General features: G+C 34.0%; 1 protein-coding gene across 4 annotated transcripts in view; it reads right to left on the bottom strand.

The window, feature by feature from the left end:
* Positions 1–361: 361 nt before the first annotated feature.
* The window catches only part of LOC136033261 (uncharacterized), a 43,487-nt gene continuing 18,582 nt past the window's right edge, over positions 362–25,266 (bottom strand). The window contains exons 2-6 of one of the 4 annotated variants that reach the window (XM_065714010.1): positions 22,457–22,719; positions 21,512–21,733; positions 15,636–15,777; positions 6,532–6,629; positions 1,620–1,926 (exon numbers count right to left, since the gene is read on the bottom strand). In XM_065714010.1, coding sequence (XP_065570082.1) covers positions 1,873–1,926; positions 6,532–6,629; positions 15,636–15,777; positions 21,512–21,733; positions 22,457–22,471 — 531 coding nt within the window. In that variant the 5' untranslated portion in view covers positions 22,472–22,719 and the 3' untranslated portion in view covers positions 1,620–1,872. Of the gene's footprint in view, positions 1,927–6,531; positions 6,630–15,635; positions 15,778–21,511; positions 21,734–22,456; positions 22,720–25,266 lie in introns of all 4 variants that reach the window. The other 3 variants (XM_065714011.1, XM_065714012.1, XM_065714013.1) reach the window with 3 other exon arrangements.

Raw genomic sequence — 25,266 nt, forward strand, 5'->3', positions numbered from 1 at the left:
GTCCTTTCTAAAGGACTTTCTAATTTTCCTTTCTAAAAGAAATATTATTATAACTAGTTTCACACACAGAGTATTAAATTTGCTGCTTCCTCTAATGAAACCCTCTCAGTTCAGCTTTTAACTTTATTTTATATTTATCTATTCTTATTCTTCTATTCTTAGTTAAGCTATTCTTAGAAAATTATTTTAGTCTTCCACCTTCATTAAGGTGTTATATCTGTATAAATCTACATTCTCTATATCTGTAAACACTGAAGAGTGCAACTTGGTATGAGAGATAGCTAGAAAGACCAAACCTCAAATGGCCTTTAGCTGTTATATGTCCCACCTCCCTTGTATATTTTCTGATCCATAAAATAAATTCACACTGTACCGGATTGACTATTCTAAGGCAAAATACAAAAACAAGATTTTCAAGTGAAAATAATGAGCGATAATTAACCACAAAACTGACATAAATTAATCCGTATACGAAGGGGATATCCCTCCTCAATACCTTGCTCTATTGCAAAAGTTGTACCACATTAAAAAATCATCCTATTCTAATTAAATGCCCCTTGTGTTTCAGGAACCGCGTCAAATAACTGGGACAAACAGTCAATTTTTACTGCAGAGAGCAAGTTATTGAAGATGGGGAAAATCCTTTTGCACATGGAATAACTTCTGTTCCTTTTGTGTTTTAATGTTGCTCCTTACTTTCTGCTGGATAATTTGTGTTTTATGTTGCTCCTTACTTTCTGCTGGATAAGTTGTTTTTTGTTTGATTTCTTATTGCTTTTAAATAATGCCGGTAAATCTGGCTCACCGTCCATGAAAAATTCCTTCCCTTTACGGAAAACTTCTCTTTGAAAAGTTTGTTCCTCGCAGAATCAATCACAGCCCGCTATGAAATTATATTCATAGACAATTCCATCCTCATTGAAAATTTATCCTTTTGTCCTGTATGTAAATTTCTTGAGTACACTTCAGCCTGAAAAATTTATCTTTCACGGTTCATTCAAAAAAGACTTTTATTTCTATTTAAGGTTCTGATCAATTCAGAAATACCTCATACATTGGAATTTTACCCATAAATCCAAACCAACTGTAAGTCTCCCCTCGACAATTCACCCAGAACGTCTGCAAATGCAAATTTGAGTTGACAAAAAGGAATTAAAACAAATAAAACGAATTTCGCATAGTAGTTCCCTCAAATCACCTCTGTGTAAAATTTCCCTTGGAAAGTATGCACTCGGAAATTTTGCTTCACAAGAAGGCCCAACTCAAGAATAAGCTCTCCTCCTAAGATAAAAAATGTCTTTACACCTCCCAATAGCAAATATTATACACAGAAAATGGGCAAATTTCAGAACTTAATGCCCTTTCTAGTTCTTCAAGTCAAGAAATTTTCAGGCTTCAATTCAAAAGGTAGGATTATTGCTAAAGTAGTATAAATATTTTCTGTAATAATAATTGAGACTTTTGACTAAGCTTATTTTTGTTTAAAACTATTTGTTTAAATCATTTTGTAATCTGACCGAAGTATGTAGTATCTTACATTAAGGTTAATTCCTTACTCTTCCTTTTGTTTTCTTTTTGCTTACAGAGTGGTTCTGTAATTGTTTACTTTAACTTTGATTGATGACCTTAACTATGATTAACGAGATAAAGCCCCAAAAAAACAAAAATTTATATGGTTAATGTGATCGTTTACGTAACAACAAGGTACTTGTAAATTATTTGGTAGGAAATCCTAATAAAGCCAAATTTTAACATGCAAAACACAGATCCAATGATTATGTTCAATTATGTTCAATTTTCTTTTCATTAACAAGAGTAAGTGGATAAAGAGTAAGTGTATAAAGTGGACTTGAAGTGGACAAGATTTCCGTTCTAGGTTTGTGAAAAATCCATCCTGAAAGGTGCTTTGCCAAGTGAACGCAGAATCTGCAAGAAAAATTACAAAAATTAATATAGTGAACTCATTATGTACATTAGATAGTATTGGTAACGAACAGTAAGAAAATATCAAGCTAAATATCTCAAAAAATAGGATTTTTGTGCACCAACAAAATGTATACTGCAAGATATAAGAAAAGCAAATCATTTTAAATTTATAAGTAACAGGTATTATAAAGGCAAAGAAGATTTAGCTTTACTTGAAGATCTGAGATTTTTTACGCTAAGACAATGGACAAAAGAAATTATCACTAGTCTGCCTACATTTGCTTATTGCAAAAATGCAAGGAGAATTTGGGACATTACTACGATACTATTTACTCAAACTATTAACTATGTACTAGATGTACTATGTACTAGATGTTTAAACCAGTATTTACTAACTGTTAGTATGTTAGTATGTACTAACTATGTACTAGATTTCTAAACCGGTTTCATATTCAGCTAGATAGCTCTATTCTGTCTGCAGTACTTCACTGTGGTATTTAACGATGCAGCACTAGTAGCTTGATTTTTATTACATAAAAAAACTAGTTTTTTTTAACTGAAAGTAAAGAGCGACATTAAAACTTAAAACGAACAGAAATTACTCCGTATATGAAATGGGTTGTTCCCTCCGCAATCCCTCGCTAATTACGCTAAAGCTTTTAATTATTTTAAAAAGCAGAATTGTGGCAAAGAGTCAAACTTTAGCGTAAAGAGCGAGGGATTGCAGAGGGGACAACCCCTATTTTTTAAAATAAGGCAAATTTTCTCAGGCTCTTAACTTTTGATTCGTAAGATTAAACTTGATTAAACTTAGATATTTAAAATCAGCATTAAAATGCGATTCTTTTGATGTAGCTATTGATATCAAAACCCCATTTTTTAGAGTTTTGGTTGCTATTGAGCCAAGTCGCTCCTTACTACAGTTCGTTACCACGAACTGTTTGATTTGAAATAAGTTAAGGGGCTGAAGATCCAATTTCAATCTTTCTCCAAGATATTATTTATTTTTTCTGCTGATGCCATTACTTATATTTTCTTTAGTGCTCTTATAATTTGTTGCACGGATAATAAATGTAAACATATTCTTATTTATCATTCAAAGCCAGACCAACAATCCTAAATATCGTAGAAAAATGTTGCACAATGCCAAAATAGACTACGTCCGGCTTAAAACTAGCCGGTCGTCCGTGTGTGCAATTTAAAACACATCAGATAAATTATACCAGTATGAAACCCTCATCCCTGATAACATATTTATACCACAAACATTAAACAGATCAGATGATAGCTCCCACTATATTGTACTGCATACTGAGCTGGAATTGTCTAATTGAACAAAACATCTTACGACCAGAGGGCTTAATGCAGTGAATAACTTAATAATCGTGAATTTTGTTAACAGTGTGAGCCCGTTTCAAAAGGGTGTCAAGTCTAGTTGGCACTTTGAAATGATAGCGGTAGTGGCACTTTCAATATGGGGACTTGAATAAGAAATGGGAAATGACGGAAAATTTAAATCATAAGTTGCAGCCTTATCTTTCATGAAGTTATGGATTTTGGAAGAAAATTTTTGGAAGAAAGTTTCCAAACTTTTGGAAGAAAGTTTGCGATAAGCAACAACAAGAATTGCAAGCCCTTCAATGGGTGAAATAATGACATAGGTCGGCACTGTTAACTAACTCTTCATTTTCATATTTCCAAAGCAAATCAATCATGTCTTTCGCATGCCAAGCGAAGGTATCATCCCTTTGTCTCATTGGTGTTGTTTTGCTGCTAGAGTATATTTCTACCTATAAATCAACTTGAAATTTTTTCACCTTTGAAAATATTTCAATTGATTCCTTGTCAATACTGGTTTGACAGAATACAATTGAGAACAGATAAATGCGCTAAGATTATAATCTTCAATTAGATCGGCTCAAACATAGTTTAAGCTTAAAATATTGTCCAAATGGATCTATAATTCCGAGAAAATAAAGTTCATCAAAATTTGTGAACGCAATTTCTGAAACTAGCATTCATGTCCATATAAATATGGCCTCTCAATGTTATAATATATTTCAAAGTTAGTCCGGCTTAAAATTAAACTATTGTATACTGGCTAGATGCCCAGTGAAGAATATGGGCAAGCTTTTGTTAACAAGGAGATTTTAAAGACTTAAAAGGTAAAAACAATGGTCCTGTGAAAAACCTAAGTCATGAAAACAAAAGTGCCATTACAAAATTTGTTTCATCCTAAAAGAAAAAATTGTGGGTAGCATACTCATACCATTTTCTTTTTATATTTGAAAAACAAATTCAACACCATGTTTTCGTTAAACTATAGGCTATGCATTTTCTTTTTAAGACTTGAAAAAAAAGTTGAAACAATCTAATAAAAAAATGTTCCGAATCGAAAATAAATGAGACTTGCCAAAAGGGCTAGCTTTAGAAACCCCTTGCAGGTCTTGTTTATGCCTTCTGTATTTCCGATATTGCTCTTTGCTTTCCACTGAATCTTGAAGCTCAAAAGTAATCCAGGAACTGAATTCACAATTTGCTCCCTATCATTTCTTTCAGTGGTGGATTCGGGAGAGGGCCTGGGTGCACCCCCCAGCCCTGCCCTCTAACGAAGTGGTTGATTTGTGACCGGGTCTGCTTGTTCTGGTTTGGGTTGAGGAAAAAGTTATTTTTTTTGTAATTAATTTTTAATAGTTTAGTTTTTAAAAAGTTTTTAATTATTAAGACCGTTTCTTTTTGCAAACAAGTTTGAAACAAGGTTTTAGTTACTTTGTGTGGTCTTTTATTTTTACTAATGACGCATACTGCCAGAAATTGTTTAATTAGATTTAGGTTTATCAAAGGAATATGTCCGTTTTACCACAAAAGCCAACTTGGAGGCGAAAGTATTCATTTCGTAATAACAAAGAGGGAAAATGAAAAATCCCAACTTTTTTAGGCTTTCAAAATGATATTCAGGGAATGTGCTGTCACAATGAGACTGAAAAGCAAAATATTTAATTGTTTTTACTGTCAAAAATTTTTGTTTGAGTCTTGCTATGGCACTGAGGCGAAGAAATTAATATCATTACTTTTATTGGCTGTCTGTTTTTGTTTTTTGGGTTTGTATTTTTGCGCAGCAGGGTGGTTTTTATAATATTATTGTTTTTTAGGGGATTTATATGATCAGCAGTAAATGTATGAGAGGTGCAAAAATTTATTAATTTAAGCTTTAGATTTTGGTGAGCATATGGTGATCACTTTACTGTCTATTTTTATCTAATTAAAACTCTACATTATATGACGAATCACCTCTGTTCATCCAAAAACATTAAAATAAAGGCCATACTCGTTAAACTTTAAAGCCGAAGAGAGAGAACAAAATAGATGCCTCAAAATGTTTTAAAAAAAATAAAAAAGCACATTTAGAAAGATAAAAAAAAAAGCACTAGACATTAAAAAGGCTTTTAAGAAAGGCCCTGGAAAGGCTCCTAGAGGAAACACCTAGGCTTCATTTTGAGCATCCACTGATTTAATGGGATTAAAAAATATTTAAAAAAGGAAGATGTTTCTAAAGAGGGAGCCATCACTGTGTATGTACAGTGAAACTGCAAGGGATGCTAGGAGCAAGAAAAATAAATATAAGACAATTGCATGGCTCATGTTCAATCAAAAGGATAAACAGTCTGAACTGAACTGTCTCCTAATATTTATTTGTGAAGAATATGTGGTAAAATGCTAAGATTTAAGGAGTGCCAGATGTGCCGATAATGTTCAATCACTGAGTAGTCATATTAGGTAATTTCGACAGAAATAATCAAATAATGAAGAGAAATTCGCAAAAACAAAAAAAAATTAAAATAGTTTAGCCAAAGAAATTTTCAGAGAGAGATTAACTATTTCGGATATTGAAGGTTATTATTTCTGAGCTATCCTATCTTCTGAAATTTGAATTTGAAGGAATAAGTCACAAATTATTGCCAAAGTCTAAAGGCAAGGGAATAATATGTCTTAGTCAAGACTCCATCGATGAATTAAACGGCAAATTGAGATATAAAACCAAATTTAACAATTGCAAGGAATTTAAATGGATCAGGTGAGAGGAAAAAATATGTTTAATCTTAAACAGCTTTAGCCCTAACTTACATAGCGGTATCTCTTATTCTCCGAAATTGCTTTTTCAAGTAAAACTTGTTTTTGCAATGTCCGCTGACAAGTCATAAATTTGCCTCTCCTCGTTAATCTCTATAGATCATATGGCCAGACGTCATTCAAAGATGATCCTCCTTTTGCAAATATTCTTATATAGGTATCAAAAACCGTCCCTTTCCATCGTTCTTGTCTTTGAACCCCCAAGACATCCCGGAGGTATCACCTTCATTCATTCGTAATATTCAGTCTAGACACCACCATGTATTATTTACTATCTTCTGACCTTCTTCCAATTGTCTGAATCCTATGAATATGGATGTCCTAAAGATGTCACTTTCAGGACATACTATTGAAAAGCGAAACAAAAAGTTTAATAGCCAAGTGTTTGGTAGAGATACCGATTCAAATCATTAAGCTAAAAAAAAAGTAATGTGTCCTATAACGATCCAGAAAAAAAATTCAAAAAGTACTTACGTTCTTTAGCTTCACCTGTTCTGAGTCTTTCGTCCCAAACGCCACCCATTTCACGAAATGTTCGCAGTTGCGAGCAAGAAGATTATAGCTTTTGAATTCTAAATTGAAAAAAGGAAAACCCAGTTCAACATTTTCTTAATATTATTTATTTTATAAGGACACTGGCACCTAAATTAAAATCAAACGGCACAAAAATAATATAAATAACACTAACATTAACAGCAACTTTCTATAAAAAATTACAAGGGCTTGGTTTAGGACTATTGCATGACAACCAGTTAGAAATTTTTGCATACCAACATTGGAACGGTGTAAGTCCTAATGTTTTTCGTGACTATTTTAGTGACATTAGGCTACTACATAGTTGTGAGACTCGCATCATGCTAATAATTTTGTTGTGCCACATAGAAGTGGAACCAGGGCTGGTTCCCCCATCAGGTTTACAGGGACCTGTGTATGGAACTCCATTACAGAGATTATTTGGGTGGCTCAACATCTCGGGTTATTTAAAAGTAATTTGAAAAGTATTTATAAGGAATAGGTTCATAGTTCTTATATATTTATATCTTATTATTATTATTGTTCCTATTATCATTATTATTATTATTACTGTAAAATAGTTGATGAGATATTGGTTTTAGTTTTATTTTGGTTATATAATTTACTTATTTTTATTTATTTGATTTAGATTATTTCTTAAACCATATTAGTCTGCCATAACATAAAGAAAGACGTAAAAGATGTTGGTTAGTATCAGTCGTTGGCAGTTAAAATTTGTTTGGGTTTTGTGCAAATCGCGGATATTTGCAAAAAACTCGCTTTATTGTTTGTTAGGTATTTCATTTTAATAATTTTAATTGTTCATCTTTTACTGAATTTTATTGAACTTTTTTGTTTTTTTTTTCATTGTTTTTTTTTTGTACTTTCCGCGCTTGGTCTTTTTTTTTTCTTTTTTCCTTGATCATAGTATTTTGTTTGCGCTGAAGAAGAGAGGTGGTTGTTCTCTCCAGGTATATCCTTTTTTGTGTTTTCTTCGGTATTTTCAGTTGACCTTTAAAAACCCTTTTTAATCGTTTTCTTTCTTTATGTTATTTGATTTAGTTTTATTTATCTTTATTATTCTTTGAAGCTGAGTAGTTATTTGTTTTTTTTTAATGTAAGTAGCCGCACAATTGCAATTGCCTTTTGTATCTTTTTTGGGGCGGTTATTAGTAATATATTAGTTATGATTTTGTTTCTAATAAAAAATTGAACCGGATTAATAATAACATTGATTTCAGACATTCATTTTGAAACAGAGGCGAAGTTTTGCAAACAAGCAAAATAATATAGTATTTGTGAGATTAGTATTTGTGAGATTATTGACTTACTAACAAAAAATAAAAATAGCAGAGAAACCTAAGTCTTTATGTTAAACAACGATAGGTCAAATTTTCTAATTTAAAACTTGAAAACGATTCCTATGGCAAAAAATACACTGTTTATATAGATGGTAAAACTCTTGATTGTCTCATGTCTTATTTACTTTAAAGAAGACAAACAATAAGAGTTATAGTGATGTCGTAGGGAAAAAAGTTGGGAATATTAGTTAAAAAACTTTAAGTTTAATTGAAAGGCAAAAGGGCTTGCGTAATAATTACATAATTCATAGATCATATGAAAACAAAAGGAGTTTAAAGCACGTGGAGAAAGCATTAAAGTATGAACTAAGGACGTGTGAAGTGGAGGGCATGGATAGAAACTGCCGAGGATCCGGAAGATGCAGCTAAACGGCATAATAGTAAAATATTGTAATAGTATTTTAATAAATTGAGAAGGAGTAGTATATTCAGACCAGTTCCACTTAAAGATGGGGACAGGGCCACAATTAGTGATAAGGAAAAATTTAAAGAGACATGAACCAAATATTGTGAGAATGTGATTAACCAATGTAAAGTTGCAGGAAAGCATATAGAGGAAAATGAAAAAGCCTGTGATACTTTGGAAGTGAAAAAATATTGCTCTTGTGAAAAAGAGTTAGCAACAGTACTAAAAAGATTAAAAAATAAGGCCCAAGGTTCTGATAGTCTGGTAAATATGTTTCTTAAACAAAGTGGCACTAAGCTTTGTAATAAGTTACTGAAGATTATGAATTCGATTTCTGTAAAGGGGGAGGTACCTAGTGATTTTAAAAACCCCAATTAAACCACTGTATAAGAAAGATGATAAGAGTGAGGGTAGTAATTATCAGGGCATTAGCCTAGTCTCTTTAGGTAGCTGATTACTTAGTAGTATGATACATTTTAGGTCGAGATATTCTGCGGACAAATTTCTAAGAAAAGACCAGTGCAGTTTTAGTTATGGTAAAAGAAATGTTTACCAAACTTTCATTTATAAAAATCATTTCGGTGGACTTTCTCTTAAGGAGTGCAGGAAAGGCAATGGGAGAACACTAAAGGAAATGGGAATGAAAAACTTTCCTGGACTTGGATTATGCTAGTGATTTAAGCATCCTAGATGAAAGTGTGAGCAAAATGAAATAACTTTTAGATGTTTTACAAGTTTAGGATGCAAGAATAGGTTTTAAAATTAGGGTGAAGAAAACTAAGTCACTAATTCTAGAAATAAGTGAAGATGAAAAGTCAACCTTTAGTAACAAAGAGATTGATCCGGTGGAAAGCTTTACTTACCTTGGTAATATTATTAGTCATGATGACGAGAGCAGTGAAGATATTTAAATAGAAATGCCTAGGCTCAGAGTGTTTATTTACCGTCGAAAAAAGTTTGGAAAATAGGAATGCAAGACTGTAGACCAAGGTAAAAACATCAGAAACTATAATGATGACGGTCTCAAATATGATTCTGAAGTATGGCTACTTCAAAAGGCGGATGAAGATCTGCTATATGTTTTCTTGACAAATTGCCTACAGATTGGTCTCAGTGCCCGACTGACTGACCATATTTTAAACAGTTAGCTACACGAAAAATGTGGCTCACTCCCAGTTTCTAGGGCTAAAATGAAGGAGAGGTTGAGATGGCTGGGGCACGCGCTGCGGATACACGATGCCATATTCTCAAAGACTATTATGGCCGCCAACTGTCTAGGTCAAAACGAATAGCAGGGTGTCCATCGCTGGGGAGGAAATTCCTTGAAGGGTGCAAAGAGGGAGTCTTTTGGTAAATTGGGATGGAGGAGAAGCATGGGTAACTGTGTTGCCCTCAGGCACCTTGTTACTGAAAAGAATTGTTAGTACTAGTAGTAAATAAATAGCTATTTATTTTATGAAGTAAGTAAACCAGCAGCACTAGAAACTTCAAAGTTATAAAAGAAAATATTATCTTTTGCACATAGAATTGAGGAAATATTCCATATTAAGCGGTATGGTAAGCCCATTTTTGTTACAATTTTAAAACTCCTAAGAACTATTTTCAGGACTATTGATAATATTGTTATAGTAGGGTACTTTCATCTAATAAAAGGCGCGGACCCAGAGGAGACCTAGCCCTTGAAAGTCATTAAATTGAAACCGGGGCATCCTCACATTGGGGCCACAAATGAAGATGAAGGGGGAAGAAAACCCCTCAGATGCAGACTGAACTGGACCAACCAGTATGTGAACATGCCCCGTCAGTTGTAAACCTCTCCCACCAGTAGGTTAGATTGTATAGTAGTGCAGGATACCATCATAAGAGGGTACCATCTTCAGAAGGACAACTATGAAAGGGCAGAAAATATACATGAGGGTGTCAATGGTCCCTGCTAGAGGCAAAGGGAGTAGCTTGATGTTGCTTCAAAGGTCAGCTTAAAAACATTTTCTCTTTACAAATTATGGTTGGGCAATTAATTAGATCATTAACTATGGCTATTAAGTCCTGGGAAAACGACGAAAAAGTTACCACGTTCAACAAAACCGACATACAAGCTACCACATACGTGGCAACATGTGTATTGACAGGCAACAGCGTTGAAAACCTATTTAGTAAGCATTTTCACCAGTCCGTCTCAAACAGACGATAGACTAATTTTCTGTACAAGACTTAAAACTAAAATATTAAATCTCTGTTCATTTACAAAACCAGAAAAGAAAGATATGCTACTCTGCGAAGCAAGCCAATACAAGCGAGGTATCATTGTTGTCCCAGAAATATTTCTACCAAGTAGCAGCGAAGAACCAATAGGCTACGCATCCTTTCTACTCTTTGGCAGACAAGATGAAGTACACGGGCTAAAGTCGGATTCTTACTGACGAAAACACAAAGACAATATTTAGTGTCACGGGTGTCTATCTTGGAAAGATTGCTGACGATCCAGCTCAAAAGCAAGTTCAGCAACCTCTTTCTAGTGCATGCTCCTGATTCGTCAAGACTGAAGTCAGTCTTGAATCAAAGTTCATGGTATGAGGATCTTTTTTGGATATAATCTATTACTAAAGGATTAGAGTCTCTACCTGACCTACAGCTAATATTTAATTCAGTGACCAAGGGATTATAATTTGAATAAGCGGATTATTTTGCTACTTAAGTGAAAATTCCCTTCGGAACTCTGGTTCTTCTTATTATTATTATCATGATCAGCGACCTATATAATATAGGTTGGGATCAAGCAGTGCGAATATAATTTTGACAATCCGATATTTATAGTTTTTCCCATATTTATAGGCAATTAGGCTACGATAAAGGTGGAATTAGAAAAGTGAGCAGAAGAGGGGTGAGAGAGTTGTTGGAAGAGCCGTGGTACACGCCGGGCTTGCCTCTTAAATTGCGGGGACAAGGTAGACAGCCTCCAACAAGGTTCAAGGTTCAATCGGGTTTAATTAAAACAAGGAAATAACTAAACTTAAAGTACACTGTTCTGTAACAAAACTCACGTTGAGACCCATGAACATAAACACTTCTTCACCAACACGCAGTACGGCTCCCACTTCACTCTTCGACACAACCACACGCCTCCTCATTATATAATTTTTCTTTTTTAATCTTAACCATAGGGTTCCTCCCTCCCTTCCCGGACTTACAATCACCTCACCTAAATATACTAAAAAATCTAAACTTTATCTAATTTAATTTATCATTCTTTTTTTATCTTTCACTTATTGACCTTTCACTAAATATTTATTTAAATTATTTTTGAAAGACCAGAGGGAGCTCCTACTTCTCAGTTCTTTTGGAAGCATGTTCCACACTTTAGCAAATGCTACATCTGGAGAAAAATCTGAACGTACTGTTGGAGTTCGTCCCAATTGAAGGTCAAAGACAGAGAGCGTGTTTTGATTATATTGTTCAGATATCAACCGAAACAGAATGTGGAAGGGAGATGGAAGTAAACCGGATGAAATTTAAAAGCAAAAACTGAGCACGACAGACGGTAAAGACAACCAAGGGACAGATAGTCGTCTTCATTTCCAATAATTTTCAATACGTCCTTGTGGATTGAGTGAAGTCTCTTCAGGTGTGATTTGAAGGTTGTCTGCCAAATTATGGCACAATACTGCAGGTGAGGTTTCAGAAGTCCACTGTAAAGTAGACGAAGGGATTTTTGAGGAAATACGTGCTTCAGTTTCCTGATGATGCCAAGATTGCGAGAGAGTTTCAGCTCCACAGCCTGGACGTGGTTTAAAAGGGAGAATTTTTCGTCCAGGAGTACAACTAGATACCTCGCAAAACCCGTTTCTGGCCGCCTGATCGTTCCTCTAGAAGTCGTAATTCCAATTATTTTCCTTATTGTCTACAGCACTTCCCTTACTTCTCTTGTAAAGTGCTGACAACCCTTTCTAGTTATAAAGGAATAAAATTGCAGATTTATATGAATTGAAGAAGAAGTGAAGATTATCTAGGTCAGATATATCTACAACTAGTATAGTTTTATTCTGATAGAGGAAAAGTCTTGTCTTGTCTATTTTATAAAACAAAGAAGAAAAGGGCTAGTTTACTGTTCTCATTGTATTGTTCTTTTTCTTGTAAAATTCACAGGCATTAAATTATAATGATGACCCCACCAACCAAAAACAGGTAGACTTCAAGTACTTACAGTCAAGCTTTCAGTGCTACAAACAGGGTCAAAAATCCCTCAAATGACACCCATCACACCAGACATTGGATGGAAACCCAACTGATTCAAGAAAGGACCCAAATTCCCCAGCTACGCGACCTGGTAGACAAATACCCAAACTCTCTACTGAGACCCAGCTGCTGTATGATTTGATTTTAAGAGTTGAAAATTCAGTCCGACAGGTTTCGTCTGAAATGACTCTGTTACGAACTAAGCTATCCCAGAAACCTAGCTATGAAGAAATGCATAAATATGTAGATGGTGCATATCTGGACCTTAACACTTGGTTACAGAATATTGAAGATAAATCTACCCACACTTCCCAGCAGACTGATGAGATTCGAAAAATTGTAAGGGAAGGAACCTTCTGCCATAAGAATTACAACGGACAAAAATGAATATTAATGTAAGAAATTTGCCTGAACAAGAAGGAGTTAATGATGAAATTCAAGTGAAGCAAATAATTCAAAACCAGCTGCAACTTCCTTTGCCAGCAGTCTTAAAGACAACCAGGCTGGGGGAGAAAAAAGCGACACAGAACTCTGTTACAAGATGGTAACCCCTTCTAATTAAGCTGCCAAAATCAAACATTGCTGTGAAAAAGGCAGATTGTGCAAATGTCTTATGATAAAAGAGAAAGCCTACAAACATTCTTTTGCAATGATGTGCCCGAACGGTTTAGAACAACTGGTAGTAATAGTGAACCTCTCACAAGAACACCAGCAAGAGGACCAAAAAAATATTTGAGCAGGCGACCATGAGCAGCCCTATTGCTGACCAAGGGAAAGAAGATCCAGCTAGTAGAGTGTTTGTCAATAGCCCTGGTATGATTCATTACATCTCCTCCTACTCATTTCCAAGAATCCTTCTTGCGAATGTAAGGTCACTGGTAAATAAAATGGATGAGCTACAAATTATTGCTGACAAAAACCAGATTGATATTGTTTGTCTTACTGAAACGTGGTCTGTTACTGAAGATTTTCGTTCAATTCCTAATTATGACTTCCATTTTAAGCCCAGATTGGACAAAGATGGTATTCCCCAATCTCATGGCAGAGGAGTGTCTTTTTTTTCGTTTTCGGTTTTTTTCATTTTCTGAAACAGAGAACAACTCCAAAACTGAAGTTCTATGGCTCTGGACCAGGCCCAAAAACCTCCCAAAACAAGCATCTTGAACTATTTTTTGCATTGTTTACTACCCACCTTCGTAGTGAATTTAAGAAGGAGCTGACGCCATATAAGAAACTTTATACTGAGAGAATTCACCGCAATTCCTCTTATGCTGCAATTACATTATGTGGTGATTTTACTGAGCTAGACCAAAAGCGGCTTAGCGCTGCTCTTAGTCTTGATCTAAGTCTTGATCTTGGTCATTTGGGGCAAATGACCATTTCCACATCTTTTGGACCCCTTTATCACCCTTCCCCAAAAACTATTGATCAGTTATTCATATTGATCCATTACTAAAGAGAAGATCACCCAATACAAAGTAAAACTTAGCTCCAAATCTTGGGTGTCAGTTATTTGGAATAACTAACGTAATAAGGTGTCAGTTAGTTATTTGGAAGTTTTGTATTGAGAGGCGTGAGAAATAAATTATTATTATTATTATTATTATTATTATTATTATTATATGTGAGACGGCTGAGCTTGTTCTTGGCCGTAAGCCTGCTGAAGAGAATCCATGGACTACCCAAGATATTTTTAACATCACCAACGGGAAACAAAATTTTACAAACAAGTAAGAATAGGAAAGCAACAATAGATTCAAGCAGTTTTAACGGCAAATCGAGAAGAAAAATAACTGACGTAATAAGGTGTCAGTTAGTTATTTGGAAGTTTTGTATTAGGAGGCGTGAGATATAAATTATTATTATTATTATTATTATTAATATATGTGAGACGGCTGAGCTTGTTCTTGGCCGTAAGCCTGCTGAAGAGAATCCATGGACTACCCAAGATATTTTTAACATCACCAACGGGAAACAAAATTTTACAAACAAGTAAGAATAGGAAAGCAACAATAGATTCAAGCAGTTTTAACGGCAAATCGAGAAGAAAAATTACCAGGGACTGAAAGACATGACAGCCAAAAATTGTCAACAGTCCGAAAACTATTTCCAAAGAAGTAACTCACGCCTCACGTTCAAATGTGCTAAAGAGTTAGAAAATCATAAAGATACAAAGCAAATGGATCTCTTGAATAAAAAAGGGTGCGAAATTACAACTTGTGCTGGAATCTGAGATCATTGGAGAGAGCATTTCCAGCAAATACCAATTATCACAGTAAATCCAGATCCTGAAGTTTTTCAGACATTTCCAGCAAAAACAAATGAAAAACTATCCCCACTACCCTTAAGATCAGAGGTAGAATCCACTTTGAAATCCTTTAGGTCCAATAAAGCACCAATGACAGACGGTATAGAAGGGAAATCGTTCAGAGTAGAATCTAGTGTCATCATCAATATCATGTATGTTCAAGACGTAAAAGAAAACACAAAATTATAGGTTATACCATACGTAGCTGCCGTCACAATTAGCGTATTTGATTCAACATAACAGGGAGAATAACGGGATGATACACGAGGGCCTGTACAGCGGGAGTATTTTACTGACTTATCATATTTGAATTTCGTGTGGTTGGGAAACTGACAATTATGGCAGCAACAGGACGAGTTCAGGAATTCAGAGACCCGGCAGAATTCGAAACCCACCTTCAGCCTAAGCTAAATACTATTACTCAGGGGCAGCATCGGCAAAGGTAAGCTTCACCACCAGCGTTTATTGCCAATATCACCTTCACATTCCTTACAGATTACAAAACCATAATTAGTCGGTACTCCCATAACAATACAATAAAATTCTTTTCCCTCCTCGTGACCAAATAGCTATTAAACAGCATTCATTTAATAAGGTAATAACCAATATTTCATAAGTTTTTACCTCTTCTAGTAATTTTTTAACGCCACAAAGTGGTAGCATGTCAATTCGAAAAAAGAAACTTTCTGCGTTTTTTCATGAAAACATTCAGGAATTTAAACACAACTATTCCTCGTTTATTAACATAGATTTGTACCTTGAGCTGCCGACGATGACCCATGTCTTGCCGCAGCCAGTGCCATTATGGAAATGGTGAGCCTATCCTTTTTGAAATATCCGGTGATGGTCGCATTGTTAATTCTCCATCCCTCACTCTTGGAAACTTCGTGTTTCATTTCCTGAAACACAAGAAAAGGATTATTAAGAGGATAGCATATGTTATTATAGATTTTGTTAGTTTTGAGTACAGTAAACAAGAATGTTCAGGCATGTTGGGGGTCTGAAACAAATCAAGAGCAATTAATTAAGCTATAATTCAGATACTTTAATTTTTCGTGCTAGAGCCACGAAAAATGGGAATATATTCATTGTATTAGCCAAAAGCCAAACTTTCACAATGAAAACGAACGACAATTAATTAAAAAATTTCTCAGAAAAAGAATTTTTCAAAAGAAAAGTAAAGAGCTGTAATAAACATGAGAGTAGATACCCTCCTGGTACAGCTCAACGTTGTCTGAAAGCTTCCACCTCATGCTCTCCGCTATTCCTGAGATATTGCTTCTTCGTCATCTTTATATTCCTCATGTAAATACTATGTACTTTGATTTTATTGTAAACCCCTTCGAAATTTTATTTTATTGTAAATCCCACTTGTAAAAAACTTGACTTTATTTCTGCTCATCTTTTGTTTAATGTAGCTTATTATTGTTCTTTGAAAACTTACCTTGTTTAATTTTTGTTCGTTTTATTTGACAAGCAAATGATGTTTTATATCCTTTTCTTCCTAGAAGAAACCAGAATTTGACTTACTATTTGTATGTCAGCATATGTTTTTCAACAAATTTTAATTCTGACACAAATAGTATTATTTAATTTAGTTTCATATTTCCTCAGAATTAGAAAAAAATCAAAATGAAAGTGAAGAACATAGAAATTGTGTGGTTAGAAGACATGTAACAGTGAGTATCAGAACGAGTCAAAAATGAAAATGAAGAGGAAAGACAAATTAAGTTAGAAGAAGAACGTCGATGAAATTTTTAAACCCCGATAAAGCTATTAAAGAGCCCCTCGTATTATTCTTATAATAATGAGCGCACTCCTAATCTCCGGATCTCTTGTTAGAAATATTGTAACAACCAAAATCGTGTTATAGGTTACAAGATAATGAGAGAAGTGGACGTAAATCCATGTGCTGCTTCACAAAGACCACAACCTCCGAACCAGCAGTTCATTTTCACAGTGCAAGAATGTGTCGATTATAGACTATATATATATATATATATATATATATATATATATATATATATATATATATATATATATATATACTGACGTCATGTTTGTCAACTGATGAAATTACAGACCGGGACAGCGGGACACAAATGACGACCGGGACACAAATGACGACCGGGACACTCAAAGAGAAATTACAGACTGGGACACCGGGACACAAATAACGACCGGGACACAGGGGCACAACTACAACGGGGGCGCCGGGGGCACAGGGGGGATATATAAGTGACGACCGGGACACAGGGAATACAAATGACGACCGGGACAAAGGGACACAACTACAACGGGGACACCGGGGGCACAGGGGGATATATATTTTCCCATGGACAATTATATGTTGTATGTTCAAGAGTCGGTAAACCTGAAAATTTGTTTATATGCACAGACAATGGGACAGCGAAGAATGTTGTATATTCGCAAGTTTTACGTAGTTAAAAACATATATACATCTATCTATATTCACAGGTGGGACACAACTACAATGGCGCGTAACTAATAAGACGCGTAACAAATTACGCGCGCGCGGGGGCTTGGGGGGGGGGCGAAGCGCCCACACCAACTAGGTGTTGGGGTGGCGCGATATATATATATATATATATACTAGCTGGGTACTAAGCTTCAAAGTTTTAATTTTCTATTTGAAGGTTTTTGAATTCTTGTAATCCCTTGTTTTTTTAATTTTAATCTTTTTTCAATTTTAGTTTTTTCTTTTTTTTAGTTTTTTAGTGCTTTTTTTAGTTTTTTCCTTTTAGTTTTATTTAGTTGTTTACCTTTTCTAGTTGTTTTTATAGTTTTTTAATTCTTTCTTTATTTTATTTTTCTTCTTTACTTTTTAGTTTTTTTTTTCCGGAACGAGCCCCAGCAACACGTATTCAAGGTGCTAAATTTTAACTGCGTAAAACTTGCAAATATACAACTGGTAATTCCTCTGTTATACTCTGGTAAATCCTCGACACGCATTCTTTTTTTTACTTTCTCTTTCAGCCGCAAGCCGGGTTTGGCGTTGCTCTTGTAACACATCGACACGCTTTTTTTGGTAATTTCTCTCTGAGCCACAAGCCTAACCCCCCCCCCCTAAAGCAACAAGTAAGCAGGGTGTTATTTTTTATCTGCATGTGATATGCAACATTCTTCGCAGTCCCATTGTCTGTGCATATAAATAGATCATCCGGTTTACCGACTCTAAAACATCCGACATATAATTTTCAATGGGAAAATCAATCCGTATGAAGATCTATACCACATTTTTCCAATGAATCTATACCACATTTTTCAATGATCTATACCACATTTTTCCAATGATTGCCTTTGAGCTTTATTGATGGTGATTGCAAATGCTAATCGAATTGGGAATTGCAATCTTTTAAATTGAAAAGACAGATCAGTTGGAATCAAGGGAATGCGAGGAATAAGAACAGCATCACCCTTGGAAATCCCTGTCAATATATATATATATATATATATATATATATATATATATATATATATATATATATATATATATATATATATATATGTTATGAGTTATTTGTCTTTTTTATTGTCTTAAATATTTGGTAAATGACGACTTATACTTACTTACAACACGACTGCCTGTCCATGGATAATTCTTTATGGTTGATTGTGTATGGCTATGCTGTTTGACCCATGTAATTGGAGGGATGAGTAGGATTAAGGCCCCATTCAAGTACTAATCAATATTAATTACTAAAGTAGGAAAACAGTCTTCCTTTCTCTTTCTATCATTCTTTTTTGTTTATATGCTTTTTTTGGTTTTTGTTATGGTGTATGTTTATTTCTGTGTTTGTGCTGTTTAATTGGTGATTTCTTTTTTCATTATAATACTCCAGGATGGATCCAGTGCTGGTAGAAAAATTTGTTTAGTTTTCTCCCCGACAGACCTTTACCCTTGTCCAGGTTTTTTAACCTTACGTTAATAATTATTGGTGAGATGGAACATATGCAGTTAATTATTTTTCTTACATGTATATTTTTATAGACCTTGGCATGATTTTTGGACTTTGATTGCTAGACTTTGAATTAGATGTTGTTTTGATTTGGATTTATTTTCAAGATTTTTTAATGCAACTAAATATGAATATTAGCCTCGAAACTCGGAATGATTTTTCGAAAATTAGTAAGTGTAAGAGTCGTTGTTTTCTTTGCCAAGATTATTTCATCCCGTGAACTTCTTTTAAGAGTACTTTGTATAATAAATATTTTGCATGCAAGTTACGTGGCAAAGTTAATTGTAAAACAACTAATGTAATTTGCCTTTCAGAATGTAATAAATGCTGCTTACAATATGTGGGGGAAACAACTAATAATATATATAAAAGATTTTCTAGGCATAAAACAACAGTTAATACAGAAAAAACTAATAACTATCTAGTTCACCATTGTAATAATGGTATGTGCTCCTTATCAGATATAACTATTACAATTTTAGAAAATTTCGAGTTCAAAAATTTAAATAAAGAAGAGAAGAATAATAGACTGCGCAAACAGGAGGAATTCTGGATCCATACTCTTTGTACAACTAATCCTTTTGGGCTAAATAATAGTGTAGCAAAATATGGAGACATGTCTCATGTTGTTGTAAATGTATTGATGGTTTTATGGACCATCGTTCTTTTACTGGTCCTACTAAACGTAAAAAACAATCGAGAGGGCATAGGAAAAATAATAGAAAAATGAATTGGATTTACGTAAGTTTTTCTACAGATCTATGCCAGCTACCTGAATCTAAGGGTATGACTTCTGTAATAAAAAACATAAACAAGTTATCCAGGAGGAATTCAATCAAACTTTTCTGGACTGTTAAAAATAATAAAGCTCTTGAATATAATTTTAAAGTAATATGCAATAAAATTTGCATTCTATCTAAAACGAAATTTATTTCCAAAAGAATAAGTCTGATAAGATTGGTAATAAGGACAACAGATTATATTTACCTATTAATTTTACTTGTAAGCAGGTTGAAGTTATCAATTTACCAAAATTCTAAATCAGCAGTAGATAAAACAGGCCCCTCCTAGTGATTTGAATTATAATGATAGTCCAGTTTTAACTTATAAATTTTCAAAAGCTATTTGGCAAATGATTTTTCATTATAATTTAATACTTAAAGGATTGGACACTGATATAAACTGGAAACCAGTTTGTAAGTGTAAGCAGCTAGGTCCATTTGTAAATCCCACTTACCAACATGTTATAACAAGGAACACATCAATAATAAAACAAGATGATCTTCAAATTATAATGACTAAAGGGGCTAATTTCCGTCTTTTTCATCATTTGAAACCATCGAGTATTCTTGGTAACTTAGAAAATGATTTTGATTTATTTACAGATAAGTGGTATAAGAAAGAGAATAAAAATGAAGAGAGTTTTCAAAGTTGGAAGAATTTAATTATTAGTAGAATACAAAATAAAATATATACTAATTTAGAAAATACTAACACTAAATCATTATTTTATGATGCTAGGATAAAACAAGCAAGTAATAAACTACAGAATGAATTTGCAATTGTACGTGTGGATAAAGCTAATACCAATTTTGCCATAATTTGTCAGAAGCTGTATTGTGACGTCTTAACAAGGGAGTTATTTACAACCAATGTTTAAGAAATGGTGAATTTAGAGGATGAAAATTTGATTGAAAACACTGAAGAAATACTTTAAAAAAAATTAATATTAGAATTAATGACAATGATAAAAAGTTTCCTTTCCTATATTGGACTGAAAAATTTCATAAGAATTCCTCTAAACCATGGTTTATTGCCAGAGCAGCTAGATGTTCAACCCCCATTGCTGTTACTGACCTATCTTCAATTTTAAGGGAAATTATGAATAAACTTAAAACCTTTTCTTTTGGTATTAAAAAATTTTCGGATTTTACTCCATACTGGAGTGCTAATAATCCACTGCAGGTGATAAGACTCTTTAACAATGGTTTCAGCTAAAAAAGAATTGAGTCTTTCGACTTTGCGACAATGTATACTAATCAATCACCTAATTTAGTGTTAGAAAGTTTTAAAACGGTTATTAAGAAATCTTTCTTCTTACCTAGTAAGAGTTTCTTAAAAATAAATACTTATAATAATACTATATAATATACTTATACTTTATAATAATAAAGTATATATATATATATAAAATAACAATATAATATATAAATATATATAAATATATATAATATATAAAATATAATAAATAAAATATATTATAATATAATATAATATAATATAAATATATATAATATATAAAATATATAAATATATATATATATATATAAAATATATATAAATAACTTATACTATATAAGTTATAAATACTTATAATAAAAAGCTATATGGACAAATTGCTTTAAGACTACAGTTAGTCCAAGATGTTACAGCTTAGATATGGTTTTTGACTGATTAGAATTTGTTTTATATAATACTTATAGAAGATTTAATGGTAATTTGTATAAGCAAATTGTGGGAATACCCATGGGGGGGGGGGGGGAATGCCATCCCATTTCATATAGCCCACTTCTTGAATCATCATTTTTACTTGGTTGAACAGTGTTTTTCACATAATTTTATGCTACCATAAAAACAAAAAAGAAATACTCACGGACAGAGAGGCTGGTCTATATTTTGAATATATACAGCAGCCTCCCTCCGGACAATAATGTTTCGGCTTATCCTTTTTCCCCTTTTTCCCATGCAAGTGGGATACGGCGCTTTTCAATACAACTTCACCATTTTTGGTATTATGCTTGAACGGACCGATGTAAATGGCCCAGTGACAATATCTAACCCCACATTTTCGCCGGTCTAAATTGCAGCAGGTCCCCTGAAAGAATTTTAGTTTCAGTCAATTTACAAAACTTGTAACATATATTCGACAATAACTGATTTTATACTTGTGAAAATGGATTATTTTGTATCAGAAACAGAGTAAAAAAAAAAGATAGTGAGAGAGGGACGCGGAGAGATTGAGATGATTGGAGAGATTGAGAACAGAGAAAGGTAGAGAAAAATACACAGTAAAAGACGTTGCAGACATGACACTACGAAGAAAAGGCTTAGCGCATGTCCTTATTTTTTGCATCAAGAGAATTGAATTTTTATCCAGGTTGCAACTATATTAATCAATTGAAAGTTAAAGGCACCCGTTGGAAAATACAGAACTAAGTAAGCTTGCTTGATTTTTTAGAAAAAGGAAGCAATATCCCCAAAAAAGATAAGTGACCAAAATAAGTGACAAAAATTATATCATCATATTAAAGGTATAAGAAAAACCTACTGAGGAAATTTCAACCTCCTGTCAACAAACTATTAACTTGTCTAAGCTACAACTGAAAATTCTCATAAAGTCAATCGACATAAATTTTTCGGCAAACTATATACAGAGCTTCGTTTTCTTCTTCCCTCATTATTTCTTTCGAATCTTGAAGTTATAAGGTACGCTAATAAGAAGATCCCAAAAATTTATGTTTAAATTTACCTCCCCTTTCTCAAGACATTGAAGTTCCAGAACATATTCAACATATATATAACCTAAATTAAAACTCACCAGGCCGGAGCGCATTGCCCGTATTCTCGGTCAATTCATAGTACCAGTCCGATTGATAGTTTTCCGGAACTCTTTGAGGGGGTCTTTCTGGGGCCGGGGGTATATTTTCTTCTTCATTTTCCACATCATCAACATCACCTACATCTTCTTCATCTTCCAAATCATCAACATCACCAGCTCCTTCAATTTCATTTTCCTCATCATCAACATCACTAACTTCTTCAATAACATCTTCCTCATCATCAAAACATGCCACAATCTCCCTAAAATTGACATACAAGTTAATCGTTAAGATGCATAAAACAATGAAAATTTGTAGGACAATTAAAAGTTGAAAGCAATAAACGCAATGAAAATACAACAGTAGACAATAATCTGATCAAAATAAATACGTATTCACCAATGCGAATGTTAACCGTCAACCATGAATTTTGACATTTAGGCTACATATTTTAGGCTATATATTAAAATGCATATGCAATGACAGTGAAATGAAAGTGCTATTTTTGGAAGCCTATCAAAAGTATTCCAACAACCTTTAAGTTCTTGATGAAACTAAAAGATACTTCCTTTGAATACAATACTCCTAAATATATAAATATTTTTTCACCTTTTCTTAGCAAGTTGAGTGACAACAGGCAGCATAATAGCGGTGCCTAAGTAAAGAGCGAGATTGGCCCAATGTATTTTTTTCTGACCTAAGTCACTTCCTATTAAAGAGTTGCCTTATTAAAAGATGCTAATTCTGTTAAATACTGTCAAAAATGATTGGACTACAACCAGTCCCCCTCCCAATGTCAATAATTTCCCCAAATAAATCCAATCAACATTTTGAGATAGCTATTTTGCTCAATACCAGTCAAAAGATTCAGACATTATTTTTAGGGATGTCTACCCTCCACAGCCCTCAGGGCAAGGACTGTACCTTATGCAATTCATACATGGTTTACATATAGTACATGTCAAAAGGTTGGTGGCAATGAACCATAAGTAAGGAGTGACATGGCTCGATAGTAACCAAAACTGTAAAAAGAGGAAATTTTGATACCAGTAAATATATCAAGTTAATTAATTTTGTATGCTCTTTCAAAAAATGTAAGATTCGTTAAGCTTAATGTTACGCATAGAAGTGCACGAGCCTAAAAATTTGCTGATTCTCGATAAAGGAGCAAAACACCCACTAATTGTTAAGAAATCTTAGCAAAAATTTTTGAAAAATTTTAGAAAAAAAAATATTAGAGAAGCCTACTGCAAAGGATTAAAGCTCCTATCAGCGGAAATGTGGAATTTCGTATTTTTTTCGGCCAGAGGAAACTCAGAGACACGCGTTTTTTTTTAAGCTGTGATCATATTGAACCAACGGTCCTAGAACATCAAAAGCGGGCTCATTTGAACGGGTATCAAAAGTTCTATTGTTCTTTTTATGTGACCGAAAAAATAGAGGGCAGCTAATCCCATCCTACACCCCTTTTCCCCAAAAATTGTCTGATCAAAACTTTAAATAAGCCATTTTTTAAGCATAGTTGAAAATTCAAAATTATACCTGTAGGGATCATGACCCCACCCCCTTCCTCATTAAATAAAATAGCGTTTTCTTTTATCTGAAATTAAGGAGTAACATGAATCCTCAAACCGAGTAGATTTCCATGTATGATTTTTCCGATTCGTTGCCACGGAGAAGCCAAGAAGCTGGTTTTTCCTCTTTGAGATTTAATGATCAGGGCTTGCATATTCTTAGGTCATGGTGGGCAGGTCGTTTGTGGAGTATTTCTGAAAATGGATCTGACATAGATTCTTTGTTTAATTCGTTTTATGATTCTTTGAAAGAAGTTATCTTTGATGCATGTGATGCACCCCATTCAAATCAAACATCGAAAATAACAACCCTTTTGAATCCTTGGATGACCCCTGGACTCCTTAAAAGTTGGATTAATTATCTTTGGAAGGCTTACAAGTGCTCTAAGCCATTTTTGCTTGATTCTCGGCTTCAACTTTTCAAAGCTTATTGAAGAGTTTACAATTCGCTTTGCCGAAGGGCTAAATCGTTATTATAACATAGAAGATTCTCTGTGTGCGGAAAAGACATTAGGAAAACATGGCAAGTAATCAACTCTGTTATCAGGCCATCTTTTCTGCATCCTTCTGTCCCTTCAAGTGTTGTGATTGACGGCAAAAATGTAGAGGGTGAACTAAAAGTTCAAGATGCGTTTACTTCCTATTTTGCTAATATCGGCAACACTACAGCCTCATCTGTAAGTCCTTCTTCTTCTCTACTGGATTTAAGTCTTATCTAGGACCGCCTTGTCCTAAATCAATGGCATTGGAACCTGTCTATGAAGCTGAAATAGCCAGAACTGTCAATTGTTTGAGGGGCTCTTCATCCTCTGGCCCAGACCGTGTTCCGACTAAGGTCGTCAAGTTCATTCTTCCTGTCATTGTGTGTGCCCTCACGAGACTTGTCAATCTTTCTTTTGAAAATGGTGTCTTCCCAAGTGCTCTAAAGCGTGCTCGTGTTATCATCCTTTTTAAAGGTGGATCAAGGATGATCCTGCAAATTATCGTCCCATATCTCTTTTATCAGTGTTTAGTAAAATTTTTGAAAAAGCTATACTTTCTCGACTTCTTGATTTTCTTAATCCTAAACACTTTTCTCATGATTTTCAGTTTGGTTTTAGTGCGAAACACTCAACTGAACATGCATGTGCAACTCTCTTGAATTATTTAAATTCAGCTATTGACTCTGGTTTGATGCCTGCTGCTCTTTTTCTTGATGTTCAAAAAGTGTTTGACTCATTAACACACGAGATTCT

The sequence above is a fragment of the Artemia franciscana genome, chromosome 11 (genome assembly GCF_032884065.1).
Source record: "Artemia franciscana chromosome 11, ASM3288406v1, whole genome shotgun sequence".
NCBI lineage: Eukaryota > Metazoa > Arthropoda > Branchiopoda > Anostraca > Artemiidae > Artemia > Artemia franciscana.